The sequence below is a fragment of the Bombus terrestris genome, chromosome 14 (assembly GCF_910591885.1).
Source record: "Bombus terrestris chromosome 14, iyBomTerr1.2, whole genome shotgun sequence".
Taxonomy (NCBI): domain Eukaryota; kingdom Metazoa; phylum Arthropoda; class Insecta; order Hymenoptera; family Apidae; genus Bombus; species Bombus terrestris.
In genome coordinates this window covers 498,282-525,476 of record NC_063282.1, presented here as the reverse complement: position 1 = coordinate 525,476, position 27,195 = coordinate 498,282, and the positions used below count along the sequence as shown (strand labels likewise).

Below are 27,195 nucleotides of genomic sequence, written 5' to 3'. Positions count from 1 at the left end.
ATGACAAACCGAATCAAACCGTTAATGCGGAATCGAGGGAGGTGCAAAAAACTGACAAACCATTGAAACCTTGCTGCGCTTGTCCTGAAACGAAGAAGGCAAGGGACGATTGGTACGCAAATATATTTAAATATTCGAGAAAATAATGCTTTCACTTCAAATATCTTTAAATTAAGTTCGAAAATTTAGAAGTAACAAGTAAAAAAATCTGTTAACGAAATCTGCGTAGCTGAATTAGTATGCTTTTATTTGCGAATTAATACATAACCTCGTCTTGAAACACATCTTTTAGTACAATTGTATTCAAAAACATTAATTCTTTTTCAGCATTATCCTACTTGGTGAAGAAAACTGTAAAGATTTGATAGAAGCGCATAAAACTTGTATGCGGTCATTAGGATTTAACATATAAATGTAAATTAGCTATATATTATTAATTATTATATAACATGCTCAGGTTGCATTTTGAACGAAAAATGAAGTAAATAGCATTTACTTCGTGTAACTGATTTAGTATTTCTCAAAACAATGTTAAAATACTAAGCAATTTCTTTAGAAATAAACAAGTTATTTTGTTTGTATCAGATGTACTGTTTATTTAAATTTCCTTAGCTGTGTGAACAATATATAATATCGGACATGGAAATTGAGAAAGTATTTTTTCTTTTAATGGTGTAAAACAATCACACACAAATTGGGAATTCTAACAAAGCATATATTTTAATTTGACATGTGAGTAATTTAAAGTTCTTTTTACACTTGCTTAACAATTCCATAACTTGCTTTGCCTGAACATTCCAAAATATTGAACATATTCTTAATGAGCGTATGAAAAAATATAATGCAAGTAATAACCATATCTTTGCTGTCAGTCATAATTATTGCATCTGGTTCTAGTGAGTAGAAAGACAAATGTTCACTCAATTAGTGCATTTTATAAATTATCAAAGCTATAAAATAATAATACATTTTCTTCTTATAATACCTTTCACAGTAACAAACATCGAATTTTTTGATAGTTTCCAAATTTCTTGAAAATAACAAAGGTGTATCAATGGTCATATGTGTATCAATACAATTTATAATATACAATAAGTGTAATGATAATAACAGTAATAACGCAGATAATTATAAACATAATAGTGGAAACAATGTAACTCGTTTAAACGTGTAATATAAATAACAAATTAATGGACTGTCTTGCTCTCTGATCTTCTCTCGCAACGTTGTTCTTAACTTATAAATTAACGTATGAGTAGCCTTAATGTAATCCAATAATTAAATAGAATATCCGAAAGTAGTATGAAAGTAGTTGTACTTTATGTATGAGTGAAAGAAGTGTAATACAACGAAGAGTGTGTGCAAGAATGTGTATATGTATATAGATAAATGTATATATAATATATGGAAATATGTCGTCTATTCTTGTAGACACTCCAAAAAAAGAAGCAATGATAATAAAAGTTGATTAGAGAATAATAATCTTTGACGGTATGTAAAATTTGTTATCGCCACGCGCATTGCAATATGTTGTTATATTGATACTTTTATTGACTAAAAATTGACGACATTTTGACAACAACGTTCATAGAAATGTAAAGTACAAGTGAAAGAGAAGTTAAAACACGGACAATGGTTTCTTTAACGTTCTGGTCACGTGGAGTGTCTTCAAAAATAATTAGAATCGGTGATTAGCATTTAAATCGATAACAGCATCACAGCTACGAAAGAGTCTCGTTCTCCAAGATCTGCCATGGCTTTTTTCGCTGATGCCACCGATCGGCATAGGACGATTGGTCGACTAAAAGTTAGCACAGCCTGTTCGGTGCGACGAAAATTGAGCAGAGCATTATGACCAAGGAATGGCGATCGAATTGATTCTATCCTTCAAATTCATCGTGACTGTAACTTTCCTTTTCAAGCACACATCCCCTAATATGATATTTTCAGGGCTGAGTCTGAATTAAAAAAATGATCGGTACGCGTAACATATAGACACCCCTCCCATTTTTTTTTCTTTTTTTTTTTTTTTCTTAGAAAGTACAACTTTTATAGGTTCATCGGTCAATTTTAACTGCAAAAATTCTGAGCCACGACGCAGGCTTATTAGATACACGTGATTTGAGGAGCCAACGAATGACGGCGAAAATATGCAGGAATATATCGTTAAATAATACTTCTGCAACTACTACGGTGGAGCAAACCTCCTAATGATAAAACTTAGAACATTGCGATCATGTAACTTTAAGGATGCTGGAGAAAATTGGTTTGAGGCAGTCTATCGTCTTCCCAAAAGATTTAATTCCTTTCCGGGCCAATAAATCTCACCTATCTTGTGGCAACCGAATCAAACGTAATACTTTGCTTTCCTGAAGCAAGAGAGATGATTGTGATTTAATTTAATTAGCCTTCTTACAATAAATAATCACATCTATAGCAAATAAGCGAAAAGATAAGCAATAAACGAATAAATATATGAAAGCTTACGTGATACTCTAAATCGGTTTCCATGATACCGGTAACAGCAACGACTTGATACTGTCTCGCTTTCATCGCTGCAATCGACTTGCGTACCAAACGCATCGCACCAAGTGCACTACTTGTACTGTTAAATTGTGCCATTTGTGCTGGACTATGGCTTGGATCGAGTACTAACATTGTTATTGAACCATCTCTTAACTGTTCTACTCCTATTATTGTTCTACTATGACCTACAAATAATGAAATGTAGTTGCCTTTCCTAATTTCCTCTTTACCCTCGCTTTTTGAATTCCGTTGTAAGTCTTTACCTTGATGCTGCAAATAAAGAGGTGGCTTGAAATCATCGCACCGCTGGAAGTATTGTAAAACCCAATTAAACATTTCAGGGTGTCCGCCATCAGAATTAGTTGGTGTATAAAAATCTACCAGCTGACACCTGTGATAGAAACACGATGTATAATGTGGTTCTAAAAAAAGATGATAGAAATTAAAGGACATACTTTATTCTTAGACTAGACAACAGTATGACTACTTCGGTGGGACCAATCCATTTTCTGGTGTTCACCAATTTTCCTCCCAACTGTTCAGCTCCTTGAGTATCGAAACCTTGGGCCCAGGCCCACTCTATCATTTTCTGAAGTCTAGAGATCGACGGTATGGAACTTCGTAGTGGATTCTTGGTAGAACTACCGCTACCCAAACCAGAATTCCATGCTTTATAAACTAACTCGTTGTACCCTGTATGTTGCAAAAGTGACGAAATTAACATTTGCAAATTTCTATAACCACATCCCCATCCTTTGTCCCCATAAGTAGTTGCATAATGGTCTACAGTAGAACACATCCAGGTGCTTAATACATTACTACATGCTTGACTGACAGCCCGTATCTTGGAAACTAGCCCTATAAAGAACCGATGAAGTAATAAAAGGTATTCGTAACGTTATAAGCAAATAGATGTGGGAAGAAAAGATTATAACCGCGTGTACAGGAACTGCCATCATCGATGCCGCTGCTTTCAGCTACTCTGAGCTCGGTCTGTCTTTCGTAATAATCAGCAATCGTCATTTCGCCGGAATACACAGCCCGCTGCATATTGGTGACACTTTGTTCTCTAAAATTCCCCTGATTGTCCATTCCATATTGCGCCCTTAACATCTCAAATTCACGTTGTTCGCGTAATTTTCTAAGCTCCTTCTCAAGTCTTTCCATATCCTTTGCTAACATTCTGTCGGTAGACAAGTCTGGAGTTATAGGAGATGGAGTGCACTTTTTACTGAAATGTTCTTCAATGTGTGCAGTTAATTCGTCGTTGCTTTTAAACGAGGTACTGAAGCAAACTGGACACGCAGGTGTATCACTACCCATGGTTGCTTGAGCCGACTGGGAAGCTGCACCATTTGCAGGGCTTTGTAAAAGAAATACAATAATTTTGATTTTCAAATCATACCAATTTACTATAGGCACAGCCGATTATTAGGCAGGCATGCAATACATATAAATCTTACTTTACCTCAAGATGTCTTTGTGTTCTATGTTAACATGTAGCTCAAGATCAGAAGAATTTGGGAAAGATGTGACGCAGAGTGGACAGTTGAAGACACCATCGCGCGATGGTGGAGATTCAGGTGGAAAGGACGGCGATGTGAGATCAAAATGTTGTCTGTTGATATGCTCTTCTAACCTTAGTGGACTGTCAGAACTGTAAGGACACATGGGACATTCTTGTACTGGAAGTTTTGGCGAAGCATGGGAACGTAGTTGCAAATTTAGGCCTGAACGCAGCGGAGACCCGTGTCCAGCTGCTCCTTCGATAACTGAAAAGATATTCTGGATTATGTCGCATCAAGGACTCGAGCTATACCAGTTGAAACTTGATCAAATTTCTTAGTACCGTTATTAACATTTCCAATGTTATTATTGTTATTATTATTATTCACATTTGCACTAGGAATCTGTGGTTCCACTTTTGCTATTTCTTGCTGCTGCTTAACACGTGGACTGAACGAACTGCTCCAACCATTTTGAAGAAGCGGAGGACTTGGAGACATAGTTGGTGAAGGACATGGACCGCGACATTCGTCGTCTCTTCTATCATCCACTAACGAATCGTCATCGATAAATGCCATCAAGTCATTCTCTGGAGTACTGTAATAATTGAGATAAGTAGTTATCACCATACACAGATATTTTAGATATACACTGATTGTAAACGATACTTGTATGTACATAAAAAGAGTCAAGTATTTATTGCTTTTTACGACGAATATCTAATTCATATGCTGTTTTCCCTTTGTAGTCTTTTATCATGTTTCATACGATTCATTTGAATCTATAGCACTGTCTACACATGGCCACTATATAGTTGACAAACGATAGTCGAATAAAGACTAGGAAGAAGGGACTTGGACATAACTACGTATAACAAGAGAAATATTAAACGAAGTAACTAGGATTAATGATAATTTAATGCTTCTTCGGCGGTGTCAATTAATCTATGGTTAATTAACTAGTAAACAAACCGGATCATCAAACACAGAAGGACATAGCCCGTAGATAAGTATTTTCGCAACGAATTCAGAAACTTTGTATGACGGAATACAGAATGTATACATGTATGTAGTAGCGCGACATCTAAGGCCCATTTTTGCCGCCATTTCTCCTCGCAATCAGAACAGTTTGAACGGTTTATGATGTATTTGTAGGATATTTATGAAGAAAATCATATATACAAGATTAAAAAGATAATTGCATCATATATACCTTGGTGTTAGATAATCGAGATGGGCACTGTTAACGTGGGTCAACATTTCCGTCGGCGAAATTTCGCCTAAATCGCAAAAGGGGCAATTTGCGGCTCCTTGGAGGTGGTAGAAAACCATATGAGATCTCATCTCTTCGTCATTGAAACCTTCCAGGCCGCAAATTTCGCATGTGTAATTCATTTCCGGTGGTTTACTGGTCGCCATTTTTATTACATGCAATCAAATCACTCGCCGACCTATAATAAAAATAAAAATGCGAATTATTAAACCGTCGTTTATCGAAATCGCTCGTGCAAGATCCTAATCGACGTGCATGGAATCGTGCGTCCGTGTTGAATCGAGTCTTAACATCCGATAACTCGGCTATTTAAACAGCCGTATCGTATTATAACGAATGAACCTTTAAACGATCCAACTAACATCGTGACAATGGTCAGAGAAACATTGCCATTGACGAAACATCGCAGCGGACGGTGCGCTCCTCGACGAAACGAATAGCAGAAAAATTAAAGCATAGGTTTAGACAAAGTAACTCGCGACGGTACATGAAAACCGCACTGTCGAGTATTTTCCTCGGAGAATCGATAATTGAATTCAGGGTCGCGTACAAGCGATTGTACCGTGGTTAGCCGTTAGGTTTGTCGCGAACGGGATATTGTCGAGCGGCAGCACACGAAAACACCGTAACACGGGCAAAACTAGCGTACAGGCTCGTTTCCGATGCACTGTGTCAGCTGATTTAGTAGAGGCAAAAGCCCGCACAGCTCATCCGTGATGCAACGATTACCACGAATGGAAGACGTTTCCCAGTACATAGGACGGTTCCGCGTTCGTTGAATCGCAGTTCCGCGTGTAAGAGGAAATGCAACGCGATCCCTCACCTCTGCTTTATCGCCTGAATCCGTTTCTCGCTGTCGTGTTCGCGTGTCAATCAATGCATTTCCGTGGCCGGCGAGAATCCCATGGCTCTCGTTCCGCAAACAAGAAAGCTTCGACGAGAGAGAATCGCGACGACGATGGCGACGTCGACGACCACGTCCACAACGGCCAGAGAGAATCACAGAGGATCGAGAGGAGTGCTGCACACTTTCGATGTCGTTTTTCCGAGCAAGCGGAGGTCGCGTACCTTTTCGCTCGCTCGCTCGTTCGCTCGCTCGCTCGCTCCCGAGGAAACTAGGCCAACCAGTGAATCGCAAGAAGAAACGAGTACACGTTAGGTTGCTGGGTTGGGTTGACCCATTTGAGGTCGCGGTTAACGCGTGTACTCTCGCACTCGCGCCTCTAACTCTTCCTTGATATCCGATACCCTCGCACTCACCCAATTAATAGCATCTATTTGAGCGCGCGAACCTTCCAATCCACACTTTTTTTCCACGCTCGTTTTACACGCAGCAAGGCGTCCGTGCAGGCCACAGTGCCTAACACGGCGCCTCATTTGCCTCCATATGACAGCGCCAATCCACCCCGACACCTTGACGGAAAGAGTTTATCGTTCCACCACCCCAACGCGTCGATTCTCCGCCACTCGCTCGTCCGGAGGGTTGCGTTTCTGTAGAGCGGAAGGCGCTGGCCGACGGCGCCACCCTCGAACCACCCAACGTCGCACGCGGTCGGTAAACCTTTTCTCGCTTCTCTCCCTTAAATCAGGCAACGTTAGAACGTTGCTTACGATCTTATCGGAATGCGGGCTTGATATAATTACTTTTTAATAGTTTTTAATGTCATCCGTTTGATTCGACGGCTCGAGCGGAATTTCCGCTCTCGTATAGTTTCGCTTAGATTCACTTGGAATCGAATCTACTGGAATCGGCGAAGCGACGGGGACTCGCGTTGCGCAGCGAGGCAAATTTTCACGACAACAAATAGCATGTATATCGGGTTACGATGACAACGCGCTCAATGGAGGCACTTTTAGCGCGCAGGCTCGGGATATTTGAATCTTATTTATGATACTCGGCGTTTATGTTTCCGAGTTACGGGTTTCAGCTTTTAGCCGGTATTTTCAGCTAACTCGCTGGTCGTGCAAATAACGAGGTCTGAGTCGTGGCTATCGACGATCTTAAAGGTTAGCCCGAAAGCCCTGAAATTCAACCATCGCGAGAAATGGTATATCTCCGATAGCCAAGACGTATGTAGAAGATGATCTGTGTTTCGACGAAAATCTAACCTGGCTAAAAACAATCAGTTTCTTTCCGTTCTTTCCTTTTGACCTTTTCGTTCACCCGAGACATTTTTCTACGCGTCAGTTCTTATTGCCGGCTCCAATGCGTTCCAATTTCTCTCATTGTATTCCCTATTGTTCCTCTGCGATTCTACGACGAGGTTTTCCATAATGACAAGCCGGCAAACGGTCTCGACACGGTGCATTATTCGAATCGCAAAACGCAATCAGCTTTGAATGGTGAGTTCATTTTCGCGAATGATTCGAAAGCGCTGGTATTTCGAGGATTCGAAGAGTGCGATCGATCGTTCGTTCCTATGGAAAGCCAAAGGAGAAGCTTCGTTAGGCGAATGTTACGCTCGAATGTATGCTTGTTCGTAAGGTGATCAAATGGGAGGTAAACATTGGGAATTCTGATCGTGCTTAAGACATTCCTTTGGCACGGTAGAAAACGCGCGACAAATTTACGCGAGAAACTCGATTTCTCACGATGGCTAGCAAGGAGCAAGCTGGTCCTCGATTTCTGTCCGATGGTCGATGCTAGTTCATTGACATGCAGCCGACGATTGACGGAGGATGCAATGTTCACAGAACTATTTGGTCTTTCCCCTTGGTCACGCGCTCGCCCTATCCCTCCTTCTTCCTTTCGCTCGTTCGAAGGGTGCGTGAGTCAAATACTTGAAACGCGCATGCACGGAAAGTAAATCGCTGGCAAATTTATTGGACAGCTTTTCGACTCTGCACGACGATCGATTCGATTGCCACGAATTTCGATTTGGCCAATTTTTCATTGAAAAATCGTTCTTTCGTACGGTATATACAGTTCTCGGTCATCGAACTACGATCGCTCAGCAGTACTTTCGACACGTTTTACTCTTACTCCTTTACTTTACTTTTACTTTGCAACTTCTCTAGACTCTAGAATGTCGTCTAAAGATCATAGATCGTGATAGTATGCAGTAGCATGTAGCCTATAGTAATAGGAAATTGGAATTCATCGTCACTGGTGCTCCGATAGATGCATAACATACCGTCCAATTAATGCTCGCCATTGGATAATTAATAACCACTGCGACTACTTAAGTGAGTTAAGCCGAGCCGAGCAAAGTCCGCATTGCAAAAACGTTTCTGGCACGATCTTCCATCGATGGAATACGTTAAGACCAGCCTCGTTCCTAAAACAACTGGAAAAACCTTCGTCCACTATTTGACCAGAGAATATACGTAGCATCCAACATCGAGAAGATTATAATAAAAAAAAAGAAAAAATCGTGTTAAAAATTTTCAAATTTTCGAACGTCGAACGAAAACGAACAAGCAAAACGAGACAAGCGATTGCCCATTTTCGTTACGAACCAATCGTCGAATGATCGATTATCGATCGTCGAATGTGCCGGCAGAATTAAATTCTTGTACGTTAATCGCACGATCGTCGATTATTTCTACAGCGTAGTATCGTATTAAATTGACAATTGTAGCTTAATATTCTCGAAAGGGACAGCATTTGGGTTAAAGTAGATGTTCGGTGAGAAAATTGTACGACGTTCCCTAATCGCGAATGTCGTGAGCATCGCCAAGATAATGCCATCAACCGTTCATTTTGCAAATTAGTCGCCGAGCGTACCAAGTTACATTAATAATGGTCTTTATAGCGTACAAAGCGGCGACGATGCTGCGACGATGCTGCGACGACGCTACGACGTAAACCGGTACACATTTGCAGAAACTTTGCGAGTATTTATCCATGTTCGACTTGGAACTGGTTTCATCCACGAGTCTTTTTTTCTCCCGTCTATGGACTACGAATTTCCCTTGCCGAGCTTTCGTATTTTCCTGCAAGGCCGCGCGACCATCTCGCCTCGCCAATTGTAATTATACGACAGTACGAATCGTATGATTACCGACGATAAAATTGTTATCGCAAATAACGGTCCGATGCGTTTGGTGTGCGCGTCCACCATGAAACAGCAAGCCTGCTCTAAGGGATAAAGTGGATAAAGATGCAAAGGAACGAACAGAGAGAGAGAGAGAGAGAGAGAGTCGAGGAGGAACAATCCGTCCGCAGCCTACGTGCGGATTGAAACGGATTTATCGGCGGAATAAATTAATAAATTACTCGACCATCGAGTCGATTGCCTTCACGAGGGGTTCGAACGGAACCCGCGTCCCACAGCGATGCATCCGAGTGGAAATTTAGTCAATGAATCTCGAGATTATTCTACCGCGCAACTTATATTTCCACTTTGCATCGCATCGATACGGGATATCGCGTTTTGCCATCATAATTAGCTCGCACGCCCACGCAAAGGCAACTCGATCTCTTTATTTCATATTAAATCTTACTTTGATACATACGTACGTCGAGCGACTGAAAACGGTACCGTATAAAGAGCGCAGTTATCAGAGAATAGCTTGCGATTGCTAAAGTGAATCACATTCTGTCAAACATCTTAGTAGAACGAACGGTGTCCGTGTTTCGACGATAGTCGACGACGAACGAATGCTCGCCCGTAATACGTCTCAATCGCTATCAGAGGAAGTACAAGCGCGGGTTATCAGTTTACCCGGTGCAGGAATGTGGCTTTCTAACCCACGCCACGGGCCGAGCTGGTTCCTTCGAATTTATGACTTTCGATGAGATCTCGCTTCGACGTACAGTCAACGTTCGCTCAGAACCGTGATAATCCGTTTGCCTGGAGATAACGAAATCCACCAACGATCGATACCAGCTCTTGTTTCGTGTCATCCTCTGTTTCTCGCTCCAACAATATTAACTCAACTTCTAAATATGAAGATATGCAACGATAACTTGGAACGATCGAAAGAAAGAGAGAGAGAGAGAAAGAGAGAGAGAGCGCGCGAGTCACGAGGCTTCTTGAAACGAACGGCGAAAAAATGCATACCAAGGGTCGTGTAGGTACAGCCTGAAGATGTCACGATCACAATAGCAGTTGCACTGCGTGACAACGACAACGACAACGACAACGACAACGACGCGCCACGCGTCTTTTCCCTCCTCCCACACGCAATCCCTCCGTCTCTATCTCTCGTTCGGGCCTCTCCTCTCTCTCTTTCGACGTCTGGTCTCCTTCTTCCTCTCACCCACTCAGTCGAGTAAAAAGCTTACCGAAGCGGAGAGCCGAGGCCACGAGTGCGACGAAAAGCTCAGTCGTTCGCGGACTGCGCTCCAGTGCACTTGGTTTTCGCGCGAGTCCGCATCTCGCCGACATGCCAACTCTGTCGCTGTCGTTCGCGATCGTTCGTAGATTTCGCGCGCCAGTTGTGTTTTAAGATGCGCCGATGGTGTCAGTGATCATGGATCTCGAGACTCGACCGCGATTTCATGGAAACGCGCGATATTCAACGATGCTGGTGATCGGGTTGTCGACGGTGATGTTGACGGTCATCGTCGTCGCCACTCCTTTTCTCGACGCTGTGCAAGGTAATTTTCTATTTCATCTTTATTTCCGACTCTGGGAAACGCCAGTTGGTCGAAACGAAACGTTAGTTGGTCCAACTCGCTTGTTCCCGCTGCTAGTCGTGTTATCGAACGGCGATTATTTTTAAAATAGCTCGTGTCAACCGGTCGTGTCTCGGTCGCGACTCCGCTAAAATACAAAATTCAGCGAATCTTTGTCATCTTTCTCGTCGGAGACGATATCGGCCGCAACTTCTGGCCACATGTGCGCACTTGCCTTCCTTTCTTTCCCCTCTTCGCTTCTCCTTCCGTATATTAATTCTCGCCGCTTTTGTCAGCCTTTACTTTTTTCAGCCACTTGCGCCGTTCGATTCGCGCGGTCATCTCAACGCTCTCCCTTCTTCGACTTTATCGTCAACGTGCTCGAGAAGCGGCCAGCCATTTGTTTATCTAGTCGCCGTGTGGCCAAGTACGCTCGAGCGTCGACGGAAACTCTTCGCTTCTCAAGCGAATCGACCCGACAAAAAGCCGCTCCTCGCCTTGGGCCGCCTTCCGCAATTTTTCCTCGCTAATTGAAACTGCCATTGCATTCGTCGAACGTTCGAAACGAAACGAACGTACACGCCACCGTCAACGAAACACCAGCGATTCGTGGAATTTCTTAAAAAATGCTCGTTCCGCGTTTCGTCGCCCGTCTGCCGATCTTTAATCTCTTTCTGTCTCGAAATTTACATGGTGCACGTGCGTGTGAACGAGCTGTCGCTAACGGTCCTTCGCCCCTGCCTCTCTTCAACTCGGTTCGAACGCCTCTTGTACAATAAGAGGAAAGAGAGTCACATACATACACATAAGCACTTCTCTCTTCAGAGCCATTGGCGGCCGCGTATTCTCGTATATGCCTGTGCATCTATGTACATACACGTCTATGTATATATGTACACGCGACATACGCGTATAAGCGCATACGTATTCGTATAGGTTCGCGTTCGTACAGAGTTCGCGAGGTGATAACGCGTCGCGCATTTCTCCGATCCTCTCACCTTTTCGCTGCACGCGTGTTTCCTCCGCTGCGTGCGTCGCGTCAGCGTGACTTAATATCCGCGTTATCCGTTGAGCGCGCACGCGACTCGACCGATTTCGTGCTAATTGATATCTCATAAATTCTATGCCGAGAACCTTTTCTCCCTGTTCCGTTCGAAGCGAAGGCGACGTTTATATCTCTCTGCGGTAAACGTCTATCAGTCAGCGTACTCCTCTCGCGCACCGTGTACCAACGAACCTAGTTTCCAACAACCAGCACCGATATTTATGCGCTAGACAAGCTCTAGCTGTCGGTTTTATCGTCGATCGAAAGCCGTCGTTTCGGTAGAGCAGGCGTTTGTTCCGCTTGTTGAGAGTCGCCGTTTAACTCGCCGCTTGTTTCTATCAACGATACACACCTAGGCAAGACTTTGCGCCATGGTCAAGCTCCTCCGATAAATCTCGCGCGTCTCCAAGTTCTCGTCGTTCGTTCGACTCGCTGCGGTGGTAGTCGCGATAAAACATCGTTAAGGTGTCATTCGATTGCAGTAATTTCAGGCTGGATGCGCCATCAGCGAAGGGCCATGAAATAATATCTGGTTGCGCGATGAACGATGCAGAAGGGAGGAAAAAAGAAGGGATAAGAGGAACGTTGTCCCGCTTCGGCGTTGCGCCTCTGGCTTTTGGCCGCGTTAGTACGCAAAACCAGCCGGATCATAGTAATTTTAACGCGTGCCTGTTTGCGCGTAAATCCTTTCTATGCCGCGCGTGCAATTTCGCCTGTCTTTCAGCTGGAAATTGGAACGCGACGTTGCGCAAGCGATTTATCGCAACGCTACTCTGAATACATCGATCGACCGATCCAACTTATCAATTAATGCCTCTTAATGATTCGATTCGTCGTTGATCGCTCGCCAAACGGATCTTTATTCGTCGAAATCTTTCCCACTTGCTCCTCGCTAAACCTTCTTCGCGTTTTGTCGTCGCGTCGTTCGCGTCGTTCGCGTCGTTCGCGTCGTCAAAAAGTCTTCGTAACGTCACCACGCTCGCAATCAGACAACTGTGAAAGCAGAATCTACAAATAAGACGACGAGCAATTTTTCAATTTCCTGACCGATTACATCAACTGTTCCCTACTCGAACGATCCATTTTCATTTGATCGGGCCGATCGATTCAAAGCGGATTCCTCGCTTGTCGTTAGCTTCCTCTCCTCATAAAGTGACGTGAAAATTTCCAATCAACGACCGAGGACAAATTTACATCGATCGTGATTACATCGATCAAATTTGAAATCAATCTGAATTGAAAATTGAAAATGTATAAAACTTACGAATACAACGTAACTATCGGTATAACGAGTAATTATCAAACTGTTCCGTTTCTTTTCTCTTGCCTTCGTATTTCACCAATAATTACATCGTACAGTACTCTGTAAACGTTGGTGTATTTTCGTAAACGACTGTATATCGTCGTGATAGACAATTAACGTTCTTGCAACTTTTATTCTCCCGTCTTTTACGAGCGACGTTGGCCGAACGATCCGCACGTTTCTCCGTAAAGGACAAGATCTTTACCAACCGGATCGTTTAGTACATAACACGTCGGAGGATATCGGAGGATCGCTGATTTATCCGCGTCTCGATTTTCAATTTCTCAGCGCTGTCACAATTCTTTAGCGGTAATTAAATGACCGTCGGTTCGGACAGCCGGGAGACGCGTCCCGTTACATGATTTTCGCAACAGTGTCCGCAATTAGAGACGAACAGTCGGAACTTCCTGAAAGATTTACGTCGGTGCTGTTGCGGTGGAGATTCCGGGGCAACGATTTCTTTGGACCGGTTGTCGCGAAACGCGTTGCTGAAAAAAGGAACGAGCAGGCTACGCCGCGCCGCGCCGAAACGAAGGGGTTAAAGGAGAACGCGACTCGCGATCGGCAGGGCCCTGACACGCTCCACCGGCCAGCAGCGTGTATATGCAGCGTAGAGCGTGTGGAGTGTAGAGTATAGAGACATACTCTGCCTTTCGATACATGTCCGTGGTGTGTCGGCAGAGTGCAGAGATAAATAAACGCATAAAATCCCTGTGACAGCTTCACGCCGGATAAAAACACGTCGAGAGACACTCGGTATATAGTATCTCGATTCGCTCCTTTTTATCTCTCCTTTCTCTCTGTTCTCTCCTTTCTCTCTTTCTCCCATCCCTCGATAAAATTCTACGAAATCATTCGTCAATATTCGATCGATCCTCTTCCTCTCTCCTTCGTCGCCTTCGATAAACGTCGACAAGTTGGACGACTGTATCAATTCCTTCCACCCTTTCCACTGTTCGCTATTGCGCGCAATTATATTTCCATTCGGCTACCGAGCAAGCGCGTCTACGTCGGCGATATAAGTTGCGCCTGGTGCGACGAAACGGGGATCCTTCGGAAGACGAAAACGCCGACACGAACGAACGAGCTAATTAGGCCAGCGGGTTCAACGAGTCAACGATGATCGTTGTGATCGATTGACTTTGCGCACCCTACCAGGCTCTGTCCAAACGGGATACTTTGTCACGCGTATACCAAGAAAACTACTACTACGACAATAAATGTCGTTTCGAATCTATGCGAGTGGTCGGTTCGTATGCAAATTCGTCCAAGGTTTTCCCGCTTCCTGGCTTATCTTACATCTGCTGGAAGTATTATCATCGTCAGGCGTGGGAGAATCGTGCGAGTTTTACGAGTGCAACGACGTGGATGTCACCATTCGCGCACGATATGGCAATGGGAGGCGCAGCTGCGAGAATAGGCATGGCCCTTTTATATGCAACTATATCGCGCTCTCCTCAGCCACATGCGCGATACGCGTGGCATACGCCAAGACATTCGCGTTGACGCGTTTCTTTCGATTTTCCATTGAAACAACGAGCCAACGCGCGTTTTTTCTAACCGTTGAAAAAGAAGAAAACAGAAAGAAAGAGAATCTCGATGCCTGATTGAGCGATATCGAGAGAGAGAGAGAGAGAGAGAGAGAGAGAGAGGAGGGGAGGTCTGAGAGATTTCAAAAAAGATTCTGAAAACTTTGTCAGAGCCGCTTTTAAACTTCAACACCGAGTTCAAAGAGACAGAGGTTTTGCTCGTTCCATTTCATCCGGCTGGATAAAATTAAGGGGACTTTCGCAGCTTAGATCGGGCTGGAAGTCGAATGGCCGCAAACGACGTTGGCTATTTTTGTGTCGTTCCTCGAGAGAAGCCACAAACCCGTTACGATTTCAGGGGACGCACTTGCCACGGCGAATTTCACAACTCCACCACCAATTTAGCCACCGACATCAAAGACCATTTTCCTACCTTTCCTCTCTAACCTTTCGAAATAGGTCAACGATTCTTCGATTATTTTTAGCAATTAGATTACGCGGTGATTTCTCAGACATAGCAAGACAACTCGCGCGTCCCTCGTGAAATCGATATTCGACGGGCCCCAGCTGTTATTTCTCTGACGAAAACGGGGAACCTTAACCTCGCTTTTCCTATTTCATCAGCTGCACAAACTTGTCGCGTGTTAAACGCTCTTACGTTCCTACGCTCGTACGTACTGCCTGAAATAAACGAATAAAAAGAAAGAAGAAGAAAGGTGGAATAAAAAAAAACGAGGAAAGAGAAATAGGCTGCCGACGACGAAGAGTACACGATATACGAAGCGAGTCACGCGGACAAACATAGTTAGCCGCAATTTCTCTCCGACTGCTGTCTATTAACTTAATTGTGTAACACGCTTCGAACCCTCTTCTTGTCTCCAGGCTCTCCGTGCCTCGTGTGCATCGTTTATCGTGTGCCCGGCATCCACGATTTCGGTCCTCGTTCAAAAGTCAATTCCACCGGAGACTGGACCCGCATATTATATCCGTAAAGTCGTAAAAGATCACTTACGACTTACGAGTTACTGCGCGACTGCCGGCACCGACGCATCGCTCATCGCGCGTCTACGTTCTCACCGTGAGATCATTTAATAAAAATAAGGTTCGTGTCACGAGAAGAATGGAAATTGCGCGATAACGAAATAAAGATCTCGACGCTTTAAGAAATAGCGTAGAAACGTTACTCGTATCGAACTGGACGTACGCATTATCCGTAATCGTATCGTTCAAAGGCAGCAACGACCGCTTGACAGAGAAATTGTTCGCATTAGACGACAGATTTCTTTCTCGGATCACACTTTCCGATCGTTGAAAGAAATTGTCGCAGCTGCGTCCGGCACTGCGATACTCAAATAATCGTTGAACGACGCGACGCGCAAGTTCAATTTCCCGACCCGTTCGCAAAGGATGACGGAGTAAAACGATATAATTAGAAAATACGTATTCCAATATACGTAATATGTGTAAAAGTAATTTCCGGTAATTGTCCGTGCCTTTTCCAAGGGTCGTCCGGTCTTGACGCGTCCCGCGTACCCTCGTCCGGCACCATAAAGGCGGATCCTTTCTCTTTCCAACTGACGCAACGCAGGACACGCGTCTGTTTCGTGTCTAAGGAAAAGCGGAGAAAGGATCGTAATACGCGACCTCTCCACGGATCCTCTCAATGGATCGTTGCCATATGTTTTTGCGTCTACCGAAAAGATCTGACTTGCCTCTATGCCTTATTTGTTCCAGAGATGTCCTGCTGTTCTATGGCTGCTGGATCTTGTCGCAATGTCTGCTCCAAGGTACCTCCTTTTCTCTCAATTTTCTTTTATGCACTCGCTATCCTAGAGAGACACACGCGGTACCGCTTCGACTCGACCGCTTCAACGGAATAGACGGTTCCGGTGAATCCCGCAAATCTGCCATGTGCCTCACCAGCAAACACGTTCGCGGTACGCGCGAAACAGTAGCCGCAAGATTTTCAGAAATATTTCCTATATTCCCGTTCTATATGACTTCTATATGACAAATATTTTATATACGCGCGCCTTATTTCTTCCTTATAATTTTCGTTACACGCATGAAACGATGACTAGAGAGACTATTTCCGTTATTTTACAGTAACGAAAAAAAAGAAAAAAGAAAAGAAAAACGCACGCAACTATTCGCGATTCGTCGACGAACGCAGCGAACAAGCAGCATAAAATTCGTCCAAACGTTCTACCGCGTCTATTAATTATGCGCGCGAAAGATCTCCGTGGGAATGTGAAAAAGATAATTCCGAGGAATATAATTTCACGGGGCGAATGCGATATCGCTGGCCCGCTGATAAATATCGGTGGCCCGACCCCGGCACGATAGAGGGTAGAAAATATGCCGTGTCCACGGATATATTAGGATCTCTCGGGAATAAAAAGGAAACTGCGCGAGAAGGACGAAGCGCGACGGTAGAAAGGTGAAAGGAGAAAAAGAGGAAAGGCACGGTGGTTTTTCGACAAGGGCCCCGGTTCGGAGCGACGCGACGCGACGCGACGCTACGCGGGGCGCACACGTGCTTGTAGCTTCTTTAAAAGTGGCTGCAGAGGGCCCCTTTCGAGATAATATCGGGGACACCGGGGCCCGCTGAGAGATTTACGCACGACCCCCCTCGGGGTCCCGGTCGGCTCATTCATACGCAAATATTACGAATTGACGCGCTCCGCATCCTCCAACAGACACGGTATCAATGATATCGTGTTTCCCCGCAATTTGTACCCGCGAAACCGAGTATTCTCCGCATCGCTTCTCTTTCGCGTCTAGCAACGCGAAACGCGGCTCCTCTTCTTCCTACAATTCTACGCGCTTTAGATTTAAGGGTGGTCGATAACGATAACGACAACGACAACGATCGATAAAAGTTTCAATCGCTTTTCTCGCCTAATGCGCGCATCGATGAATAAACGCGAAGCGATCGATTAATAGATTTAGCAGTAGCGTCCGCTGGAAATGGCCGGAAACGGCCGCAAACTCTAACATCATCGTACGATCATGCATCGTGCGATGCCTGCGGTTATTTATATCCAGGCATGTTTCTACCCCCTCCCCCGCTAATAGTTGAATCAAAGTTAATAAAATCGCAACTTGCATTTCGATAAATAGCGCATCGTGATAGCGCCAAACCGTTCCAACAGTTCTACGCATTTTCTTGTAATTTCAAATGACGCGAATTACGCGAGTTTCTGTACTATTGCGTGCGTTGTGTGATATATTTTGAAATTCCATCGGCACCGTTACGACACGCGTTCGTTCGACTATCGCGAATCGGAAAACCTATTTATACGTGTAAAAGATATTTATGTACACAGATATTGGCCGCAGAGATTCTTTAAAAAAATCGTTAACAATTTCATTGGAGAAACGTAAAAATCGCGGAATTTGATCAAGCCAGATTGACGAAACTAGCTTTACGCGCTACGCCTTGTACATAATTTATAAGGGCGATCAGAATGCCTGGCATCTAGCTATGGTGGAAAAGTTTGGCGAGAAAAACGCACCCCTTTCGAAATGGCGACGAGGCTAAGCTGTGCATAGCTCCCAGAATATACCGCGACAGAAATACGTGCGTCGTCTCCGGTTCGCTATCGTTTACGCCCTTAACGTTTGCAACGTAGTTCGACCGGAAAGTTCTATTTAAAACCCTTAATTGCTCGATTATCGCGAATTAAAATATCCCTGTCGCTAACAAGTCCTTTCGTAGAGGATCGTCAACGAAGAGACAGGAAGGAAAAACGACGATCGATTTAAACGACTTAAACGAATTATATTAAAATACAGGCCGTAATACAGGCCGGGCTGTGGCCAAGTCCTAACAGGACCCACCACACGCCGATGGATAGTCGTAACTTGTAACCGTGACGAGACTGCGGGATAGACCCGCGCGTCCTCGTACGATCTACGTCGATTGAATTGCGAATGAACGCCTAAATGGTACAACAGTCGATATCCGTGCGGTGGTCTATTGTCATTCAGTGACCAGCAACAGGAAATCGTGGCGACCGAAGCGTACTCGTGTCCTTGATTCTTAATAACTTCTAACGCGTCGTACCTTGCATTCGTAATCGCGGAAATTCCCATCGACAGATATACGGCTGTCCCGTTTTTTCTTCCTTTCCACTTCCCACGAATCCTTCCAATCTTTTCCCATCCATCTTTGTACGGTAGACGTTCGAACAAGAATTGGAGAAAAAAATAAAGCAAGAGGAGAACGTTGACGGCAGCGGTGCTTTCAGATCTCGCTGGTGGCGTTGGGGGCAGAAGCAGAGGCAAGGGAGAACGCGACGCGACGCTTGCTGGAGTTCTGTTCCCTCGAGCTGGTAAGCCGTTTTTAATCGATCCTTTTAATCCATAGTCGACAGTCAGAGACGGTGTCGAATCTGAAACGATGCCCGCGACAATACGTTAGCGTTAGCGATTCGAGAGAAAAGGGACGCGGCACTGCAGGAGATGAACAGATTCGCGTTACAAAAGACTCTGGCGATACGCTTACCTTCTCCTTACGTTACACCACTCGGTTTTCATTTTCTTTCTTTTCTCTTTTTTTTCTCTTCTCTCTCTCTCTCTCTCTCTCTCTCTCTCTCTCTCTCTCTCTGGATTAGTCCCTCGGCTTCAACTTTTCCTTATTCTTCCTTTCAGATGGTATTCTGGGACTGCGTCAACACGACTCTGAACGGTGAGAGTGCCTCGACTCGATCTTGCTAACCTCCGTTTCACAGCAACGCAAAATTGTTAACTAGTTTTGTCCCGACAGAGGTAAAGAGATACGAGAATTGGACTGGTAGGGGTTGCTGTCACTTAGCGCTGAATCCAATATGCCGATCAACGTGCGCTCTCTCCGGATCCCGAAGGGATCTGAACGTATCCTGCCGGCCGAGCGACGAGCCTGAATTCTTCTCCTGTTTGGAAAAGCGCGAGGAAGCTGAACACTGTTGCAGCAACGTATCCGACGACACCTGCAGAACAATTTGCCAGGATTTGTTCTACAAGCCCAGAAAGATTTCAAATCTCAAATTGTACAGTAGCAAGGGATGCTTCCATCAGATTCCAAGGTGCTTGAAAACCGTGGCCGAGGCGAAACACGCCGAAGATCCGAAACAACGTAAGTAAATAAAAGTTGACGATTATCACGTCTGGTCTCTCTCTCTCTCTCTCTCTCTCTCTCTCTGTCTTGTAACTCTGAATCCGCCAATCGTCTCGACACGTTGACACTATAGATCTACATTGCTGCAACGTGGCTACCAGTCCAGCCTGTCTGGAAACGTGCAAGAAGATCCTGCATACGGCGACCACCGACCAAGAGATCATGGACGCGTTGACGGACAAGTGCAGACCGGTTCTACCTCAGTCGCCGTTTTGGAGTTGCCTGCTCAAGTCTGGCTCGTCGAAGCCGGCTCGCCTACCTCTAGATGCGGGCAAATTGTCGTGCTGCACCAAAGCAACCAAGCCATCGTGCCAGAATCTGTGCTGGAGAGCGTTCCAAGCGGACTGGGAGTCCGCGTGGCTTCAACTCGACGCAGAGTGCTTGTCGTCGAGCCTGGAGGGAGAATTGAGACGGTGTCTCGAGGATACCGACGATCCGTGCGAAATGGGCTGCTCCGGGCTGTCCTATTGCACCCGATTCAACGACAGGTCGACGACACTCTTTAGGTAGAAAGTCAGCGCGTTTCGGTTTGGACCGCGGCCAAACCTGCTTCCATTGCTTTGTCCCATTGCTATTCTTATTACACTTCTCTCTCTCCTCTATTTCCTCCTTTTCGTTGCTCCGTAGGAGTTGTTCGGCCGCGGCTGACGAGGCAGCTAAATTGGAAGCTGATCACTGGGCCAGAGGTGGAATCGTTCGTGGATTAGGCGTGCCTGTTCGAGCCGCCGCTTCCTGCCCGCCGGAAACTTTACGCGCAGCCGCGTGCTTATTGCAGCTGAGACCGTGCGAGGCCAGAATCCACGAGACGAGACTTTGTCGAGAAGATTGCCTCGAACTGATGGCCAGTTGCGTGGATTGGTCGGCCATCAACGGTCCCCATACGGCAGCCACATTGTGCGCCAAGCTCTCACCGGCCAGATCCGATGCCTCTTGCGTTTCTCTAAGACCATTTTTAGAGGATGCCCAGGATAACGAGTCGGTGATTCGTCTCGAGGAGGACATCGTTACCCCTTGTAGGAGTAATCCTTGCGCTCACGGTGAGATCTGCCAGCTGCTTCATTTCACCCGACAAGCGTACCGTTGTCTACCAGCTTGTTCTCTCGGAGAAATGTCGAAACAGTTGGTACCCGTGGGATCCTGGGTACAGATACCAAGGTACGACCAACAGGGTTGTCTGCGTATCTGTCAATGCACGTTGCACGGTTTGGAGAAGTGCAGAACCTTAAACTGCTACAAATTCAACTCTTGCTGGGTGCACGACCGTTTCGTCGCTCACAAAGCCAACTTCTATCTGGAATGTAACCCCTGTCACTGTTTCGAGGGCGAGTTCACGTGTTCGAAGAAGAATTGCGGCGAGATACGCGTACCTTCGTTACCCTGTGACTGTCCGGCTCATTACGTCCCCGTTTGTGGAAGATTGGGCTTCACTTTTGCATCCGGTTGTCTGGCAAAGTGTTCCGAGATGTCCGCCAACGAAGTAGAATTCGGTAGCTGTTCCTCTCGCGACCCGTGCGCGTCGAATCCTTGCGACAGCACGGAAAAATGCGTCCCGAGAACCACAGTGTGCTTGTCCAGGCTGCAGAAATCTTGTCGCCAATACGAATGCGTTCCTCTCGATTGCGATCCCCGAGACGAGGCCAACGGTCCGGTTTGCGACAAGGAAAACCGCCAACATCGCTCCATGTGCGCCATGATTCGATCCGGGGCCAGTTTGGGCTACAGAGGACATTGTCTAGAGGGGTGTAGCTTACGCGGTCCCGTTTGCGGTACCAACGGGGAGATCTACACGAACGAGTGCGCAGCGTGGGCGGAAAGGACGGTGGTGGATTACTTTGGTCGTTGCGTGGCTGTCGGGTTGATAGGTGATCAAGCCAAGCCTCGTTGCGGTGATCTGGTACAATGTCCTCCGTTAATCCAGCCATACTGCGTTGGAGTCACACCCCCCGGTGCCTGTTGTCCTGTCTGCGGTGGGGCGGCTAAGCTCTTTTATTCTAAAAAACAGGTACGTTATTCTCCCCTTCGCCCATTTACCTTTTACGGCATAGCGTTTTGCCCAACTTATTTTTGTTCCTTTTCAGTTGGATAGGATATACTACACGATGGACGAGGACGTGGACAAAGATTCGGTGGCGCTCGAGGTCCTGTTGTCAGCTCTAGCACGACAGATCCAAGTGGCGCAGTGCGTTCTTCGAGGCATGATGACGCCGGACCTCGACATATTCGTTATAGTACAGCCCACGTCGAAGAGACCATCGCCGCTGCAGCTACGAGCTTGCGTGGCCGAGACTGAGAAACTAGTTACCAGAATTTCGGAGAGGAGCCCTAGGATCACGACGGAAGTACTGTTAGGCGCGCTCACCAGAGCGGAAATTGCTCATAGCTACGTATCAAGTGCCATGACCATTGGGGGAAGCATTACGCGGCTCTTACTTGCAATTCTCCTTTATACTATAGTTTTATAGAGAATCGGGACACATACGGAAACGTACAAGCGTATAGGAGACACGTCGGTCGATCGCGATAAACGAGCGATTCGTTTGTCGCATTTTTCAAACGTGCTAAAGCATTTCTTTTACCTAGCGGCGTTACCGTTCGTCGCGGTATCGTCGAGTCCATGACTGTGATTCCTCTAGTGCCTAACGTAACATACAGAAAAGTAGCGTGTATTTTTCGTCTATCTTTTAATATTGCCAAAGAAAACGGAGTACGTGGAACATGTACAAAGACACATAATTACCCGCAGGCAGGAATACGCCGCTATAAACGGATCGTTAAAGGATGATTATGTTGGCCGTTGTAAGCTGTAAATAAAGTTTCAGACCTGACTTAAGTTACCAAAACAAATTGTCGATTGATCGTTACATTATATTCTCTCCGTGAATACAATAATACAATGGATAAAAAAAGGTCGAGTCTGTCGAGCGGTCCAAATTATTTATTCTCTTGTTTCGCGTACCTTTGCTTCGAAAATCTGAATTATTTAATTACGATGGTTAATCGATTTGGACCGCTGGCAAATACTTTCGCTCGCTGAATCGGTACTCCGTAGACCGTCAAGCAGCTGCTTCATTATTCGAACATTATTGTACCGTTAAATACAAAGTGTTTCGCAGAGACTTTTTGTAACTTTAATAAATTTCTAATTTTATTCGCACGTTATTCATCAAAGTTGCGTATATGCTACAGTGCGTAGGAATACCGCGTATCGCATGTACAACGAAATACGTTCCTCTTTTCCCTTTTTTACAGAACCTTGTACCGACCGCGAGATGCGGTATGCGCTCCGGACGCCTGTAACTTGATCAGTTCTTCCTTGATCAAACGCGAAACTTCCGCTTTGGCCTTGCTGACTGCCAGCTCGCTGGTAGATTCGATGGCGAGATACAACTTCCTCTCTCCTTCCGGTGGTGCTTTACCGGGTGCGATGTAAGTCCCTCTAACCGTGAGACCTGCCTCGGAGTACTCCGAGATCTGAGCGAGAGCTTCCTTGCTTGTAACTCGCCACCTAGCCTGTTGCGGAAAATCGTTGATCTCCAATTCTTCCTCGTATTTGCGGAACGTTTGTTCACCAGCCTCTGCGTCGCTTTCCACTAGATCCTCCTCGCGTGGTTGGTAATTCAATTTCGTGTTCAACTTGGCAGCCAGCTGTTCGGCAACTGTTTTCGCTGTAATAAGATTGGTGGGACCAGCACCTTTAAGTATAGCTTCGGCTGCTTGCTGCGTTGCACCCTTCGCCTCCGCACCTAGATTCTTCGCAATGTTGATCTTAGACGCCAGTCGCCTGGCCAACTCCAACTTGTCAGTCGCGCTAGCTACAGGCTGACCAGGAACCGCGATATTGGTGGCGGAAGGTCTGGCGATTTCACGAACCGTCCTCTTTGGAGCAAGCATGCTCTCGATTTGTTGATCGATGTCGTTCTCTATATCCTCGTCATCGGAATCTTGCAATCCCAGAGCTGCCTTTTGGAACTTTTTCTTTTCGTTCGCCAACGCTGCCTCCGATTCGTCAAACTTGAATCCTTTACCACTGAAACCACCGCCCGTGTGAACCTTCTTGCCGTCTGCCGCTTGTCGAGCTTTGTATCCCTCCCACAGTTGACGCAACGGTTCCGGAACGGGGACACCCGCTAATTCGTGAGCACGTAAAATATCACCCGCGTAACGTTCCTGCTCCGATGTGATAAAAGTGTACGCGTACCTGTAGACAAAAGGTAATTTTCCGTTCGTTTATCGTTCTAACGATAGATAAGATAAATGTTACAGCTGGATAAAGAACAGAGAGAACTTACCCCTTGTTGCCAGCTCTTCCCGTTCTTCCGCATCTGTGCACGTAATCCTCGTAGTGATTCGGGCAGTCGTAATTCACCACAAGTACCAGATGCTTCACGTCCAGACCTCTGGCCGCCACTGACGTTGCGACTAACAATTTTGTCCTGCCAGCCTTGAAGTCCAATATAGTCGAGTCTCTGTCGCATTGATCGATACCTCCGTGAAGCGACATACAGGAATAAGAGGCTTTCATGAGATCCTTGAGTAAGGTGTCTGCGTTCTCTTGCTTGTCGACGAATATTATAGCGGAACCTTTATCTTGATAGTGACCGAGGATCTCAAGTAACTTGTAAAACTTTTGATCCTCTTCGAGAACTACCACGTGCTGTTCGACGTCCTTACAAACGATCGATCGTCCTCCGACTTGAACTTCTACAGGTCTGGTTAGAATTCTTCTTGCCAATGCTTCCATTTGCCGAGGAAACGTCGCGCTGAACAGTACGGTCTGCCGATCTGGCCGAACGTTTTCCATAATACGCATGACCTGGGGCTCGAAACCCATGTCAAACATTCTATCCGCTTCGTCAAGAACCACGTACGTTACTCTGCGCAGGTTTGTTACCCTTCCGCTGTTGGCGGCTAGCATATCGATCATTCTACCTGGCGTACAAACGATTATCTCGGCGCCTCTCTTTAGCTCGGCTATCTGTTCCGATATACCGGTCCCACCGTAAACGCAGACATGCGACAGCCCCAGAGACTTTGTGAACTTTTTCGAATCTCTACCGATTTGCATGCATAGCTCTCTAGTTGGTGTCATGATCAACGCGATCGGACCATCGCCGTCTGCCAATGGTGGCTGATCGAGAATATGCCTGAACATTGGTAGCAAGAAGGCCAACGTTTTCCCACTGCCTGTCTTTGCTATGCCTATCAGATCACGGCCAGACATGATCGCCGGGATGGCTTGACATTGAATAGGGGTTGGTTTCTCGTAACCGAGTTTCTTCAACACCTCCAACTCTTTCTTTGTGACGCCACACTGTGCCCACGATTTAATGGGCTTCGGGCAACCTTTGCCTTTCACGCGAATACCCTCTAACTCCTCTTTATACGCATCCACTTCTTCCGACGTCATTCTCGCTAAACAAATCGAACGTCAATAATTAATCAAAGAGCGAGAATATCGTGCGAACAATATCGTAATAGGTAATCGATCTTACCGATCTCAGGTACTTCGACGTAAAATGATTTTCTGAACGGTTGATACTCGGTCGTTGCATGATCGACTTTGGCTAATTCTCGCTTCTGTTTGTTCGCGATGCCAGCGGCTGTTTCGTGAAGATTTTCGCCTTCCTCTTCGCTGGAATATTCAAGACCATCTTGATTCTGTTCGATCAATTCACCCTTTTGCTTCTGCACTTTCTTTTTGGCTACACCGGTGACGATAACAACGCCACCGCTCTGAGTACCCGCCGTCCCTGTGCCGTTATTCGCGTTCTTTCCACCTTTGCTATCGAGTTTGTTCACCTTACGAACTTCCTCTTGAACCTATTTGAACAAAATCATTCGCAAATCTTTTTTTACCCGCGACACATACACGTGGCTTAACCCGGTATACATATACATATACATATACATACTTCTGCCATAAAGGCATCAAGGGGATCGACCTCTTCCTCGTCGCATTTAGCTTCTTCCTTAACTTGTTCCGCTTGCTCTTTCGTTTCTCCGTCTTCTTTGCATTCCTTGTTGCTATTTTGGACAACAGGCGTTTCTTCATCACTGTCATCCTCGAGGGACCACTTTTTCATAGGCAACTGTAGGTTTGCTAAAATGGATGCCTTACCGTCTTTCTTCGTTGCCTCCAACTCTTTCTTTTTCCTTTCGGCGCGCCACCTCTCTATTCTTTCTCTCCTCTTTTGCATTTCCAATTCCAATCTTTTCTGCTCTTCCTCCTGATAAACGCACCATTTTCGAGAGAAACGAATCTCTTAACGATTAGTTATTAAACAAATTGCTCGAATAATACAAATTACCTTGTCCAACTTTGTATGATCGAACGGCAATTCATCGCTGTCGCCTTTCTCTTTCTCCTTTCTCTCTCTCGATCTCGATCTATTCGACCGATCTTTGCCCGAACGCGAAGACTTTGAGCCTGTAAGACGCTTTTCTTTACTGTCGCCGCTAGTATACCGAGAACAATCAATATCGGCACGTTATTTCGTCGTATCGTATGCATCTCGAATATAATTAAAAGCAAACACGATACGCTAACATAGTTTCCCTCGTAATCTGGAAACGCTTTATAAGAAAGTTATAACGTTAACGGATCCATCTATCCATTCCTACGCGAAACGTACAAAATTGGGAGGAAAATAATATTTTTGCAGCGTAAGATATATTTAATTGGAAATTAGAAATTACGCGCACACACCGTTTCCTGTCGCGATCTCTGTCTCTTTCGGAGCGATCTCTTCTATCTCTGTCACGATCTCTGGAACGGCTCCTTCTTTCCCTGTGCCGACCTTTATCTCGTTCTCTATCCCTATCACGACTCCTAGACCGCCGTCGTTTCTTCTCCGGTGTGGCGGATCGCGATCTGGATCGCGATCTAGATCGCCTTCTGTGATGCCTGTCCCTGGAACGCGAACAAGTCGAATATCACAAACCGGGCGAATAATTGGTATCGATCGAACGGAATTGCTAGTTTATAACGGGAAAGGTAAGAAACTTAACCTAGAAACGTAGTCGAGTCGAAAGGTTGTCACTTACTTGTCGCTACTTCGAACCATGATCGACGATGCTACTCAACAGCCGGAAAATTCTGTTGGGAATGTAAATGTTTTTAATAGGGGAGCATTTACAGCGATGTTTTTCTAATTTCGTCGGAAAATAGAAGAGAAAATTACTTTCGTTTACAAACGCGTAGCCAAGTTCCCCTTGTCGTACAGGTGCTGCCACTGCTCGATCGCATATTACCAACGACGAGACGAACTAAAATCAGAAACTACGCTCGCT

At 45.5% G+C, this 27,195-nt stretch overlaps 3 protein-coding genes across 7 annotated transcripts; 1 reads left to right on the top strand and 2 right to left on the bottom strand.

Moving 5' to 3' along the window:
• Positions 1-694: 694 nt before the first annotated feature.
• Positions 695-19,002, bottom strand: LOC100646996 (zinc finger-containing ubiquitin peptidase 1). 5 transcript variants are annotated; one of them, XM_020866657.2, is made up of 9 exons: positions 18,814-19,002; positions 5,245-5,482; positions 4,376-4,629; positions 3,995-4,298; positions 3,462-3,889; positions 2,982-3,384; positions 2,790-2,917; positions 2,488-2,711; positions 695-2,369 (listed from the first exon to the last, which is right to left on the bottom strand). In XM_020866657.2, exons 2-9 carry the CDS (start codon positions 5,448-5,450, stop codon positions 2,325-2,327), a joined length of 1,992 nt encoding a protein of 663 aa, XP_020722316.1. In that variant the 5' UTR covers positions 5,451-5,482; positions 18,814-19,002; the 3' UTR covers positions 695-2,324. The 5 variants fall into 5 exon arrangements, with proteins under 5 accessions (XP_020722316.1, XP_003400453.1, XP_048267850.1 ...); XM_003400405.4 differs by lacking the exon at positions 18,814-19,002 and adding an exon at positions 6,128-6,883; XM_048411893.1 differs by lacking the exon at positions 18,814-19,002 and adding an exon at positions 5,667-5,794.
• On the top strand, positions 10,348-23,053 carry LOC100645422 (reversion-inducing cysteine-rich protein with Kazal motifs). Its single transcript, XM_003400393.4, has 8 exons — positions 10,348-10,849; positions 16,479-16,531; positions 18,998-19,081; positions 19,401-19,437; positions 19,516-19,863; positions 19,979-20,411; positions 20,533-21,907; positions 21,984-23,053. The coding sequence occupies exons 1-8, from the start codon at positions 10,708-10,710 to the stop codon at positions 22,365-22,367; spliced, it is 2,856 nt and encodes a 951-aa protein (XP_003400441.3). The 5' UTR covers positions 10,348-10,707; the 3' UTR covers positions 22,368-23,053.
• Positions 22,750-27,188, bottom strand: LOC100646877 (probable ATP-dependent RNA helicase DDX46). The gene is made up of 8 exons (XM_020866656.2): positions 27,087-27,188; positions 26,950-27,001; positions 26,612-26,815; positions 26,214-26,361; positions 25,818-26,132; positions 25,398-25,725; positions 24,195-25,317; positions 22,750-24,103 (listed from the first exon to the last, which is right to left on the bottom strand). The coding sequence occupies exons 2-8, from the start codon at positions 26,967-26,969 to the stop codon at positions 23,149-23,151; spliced, it is 3,093 nt and encodes a 1,030-aa protein (XP_020722315.2). The 5' UTR covers positions 26,970-27,001; positions 27,087-27,188; the 3' UTR covers positions 22,750-23,148.
• Between the last annotated feature and the right edge of the window lie 7 nt (positions 27,189-27,195).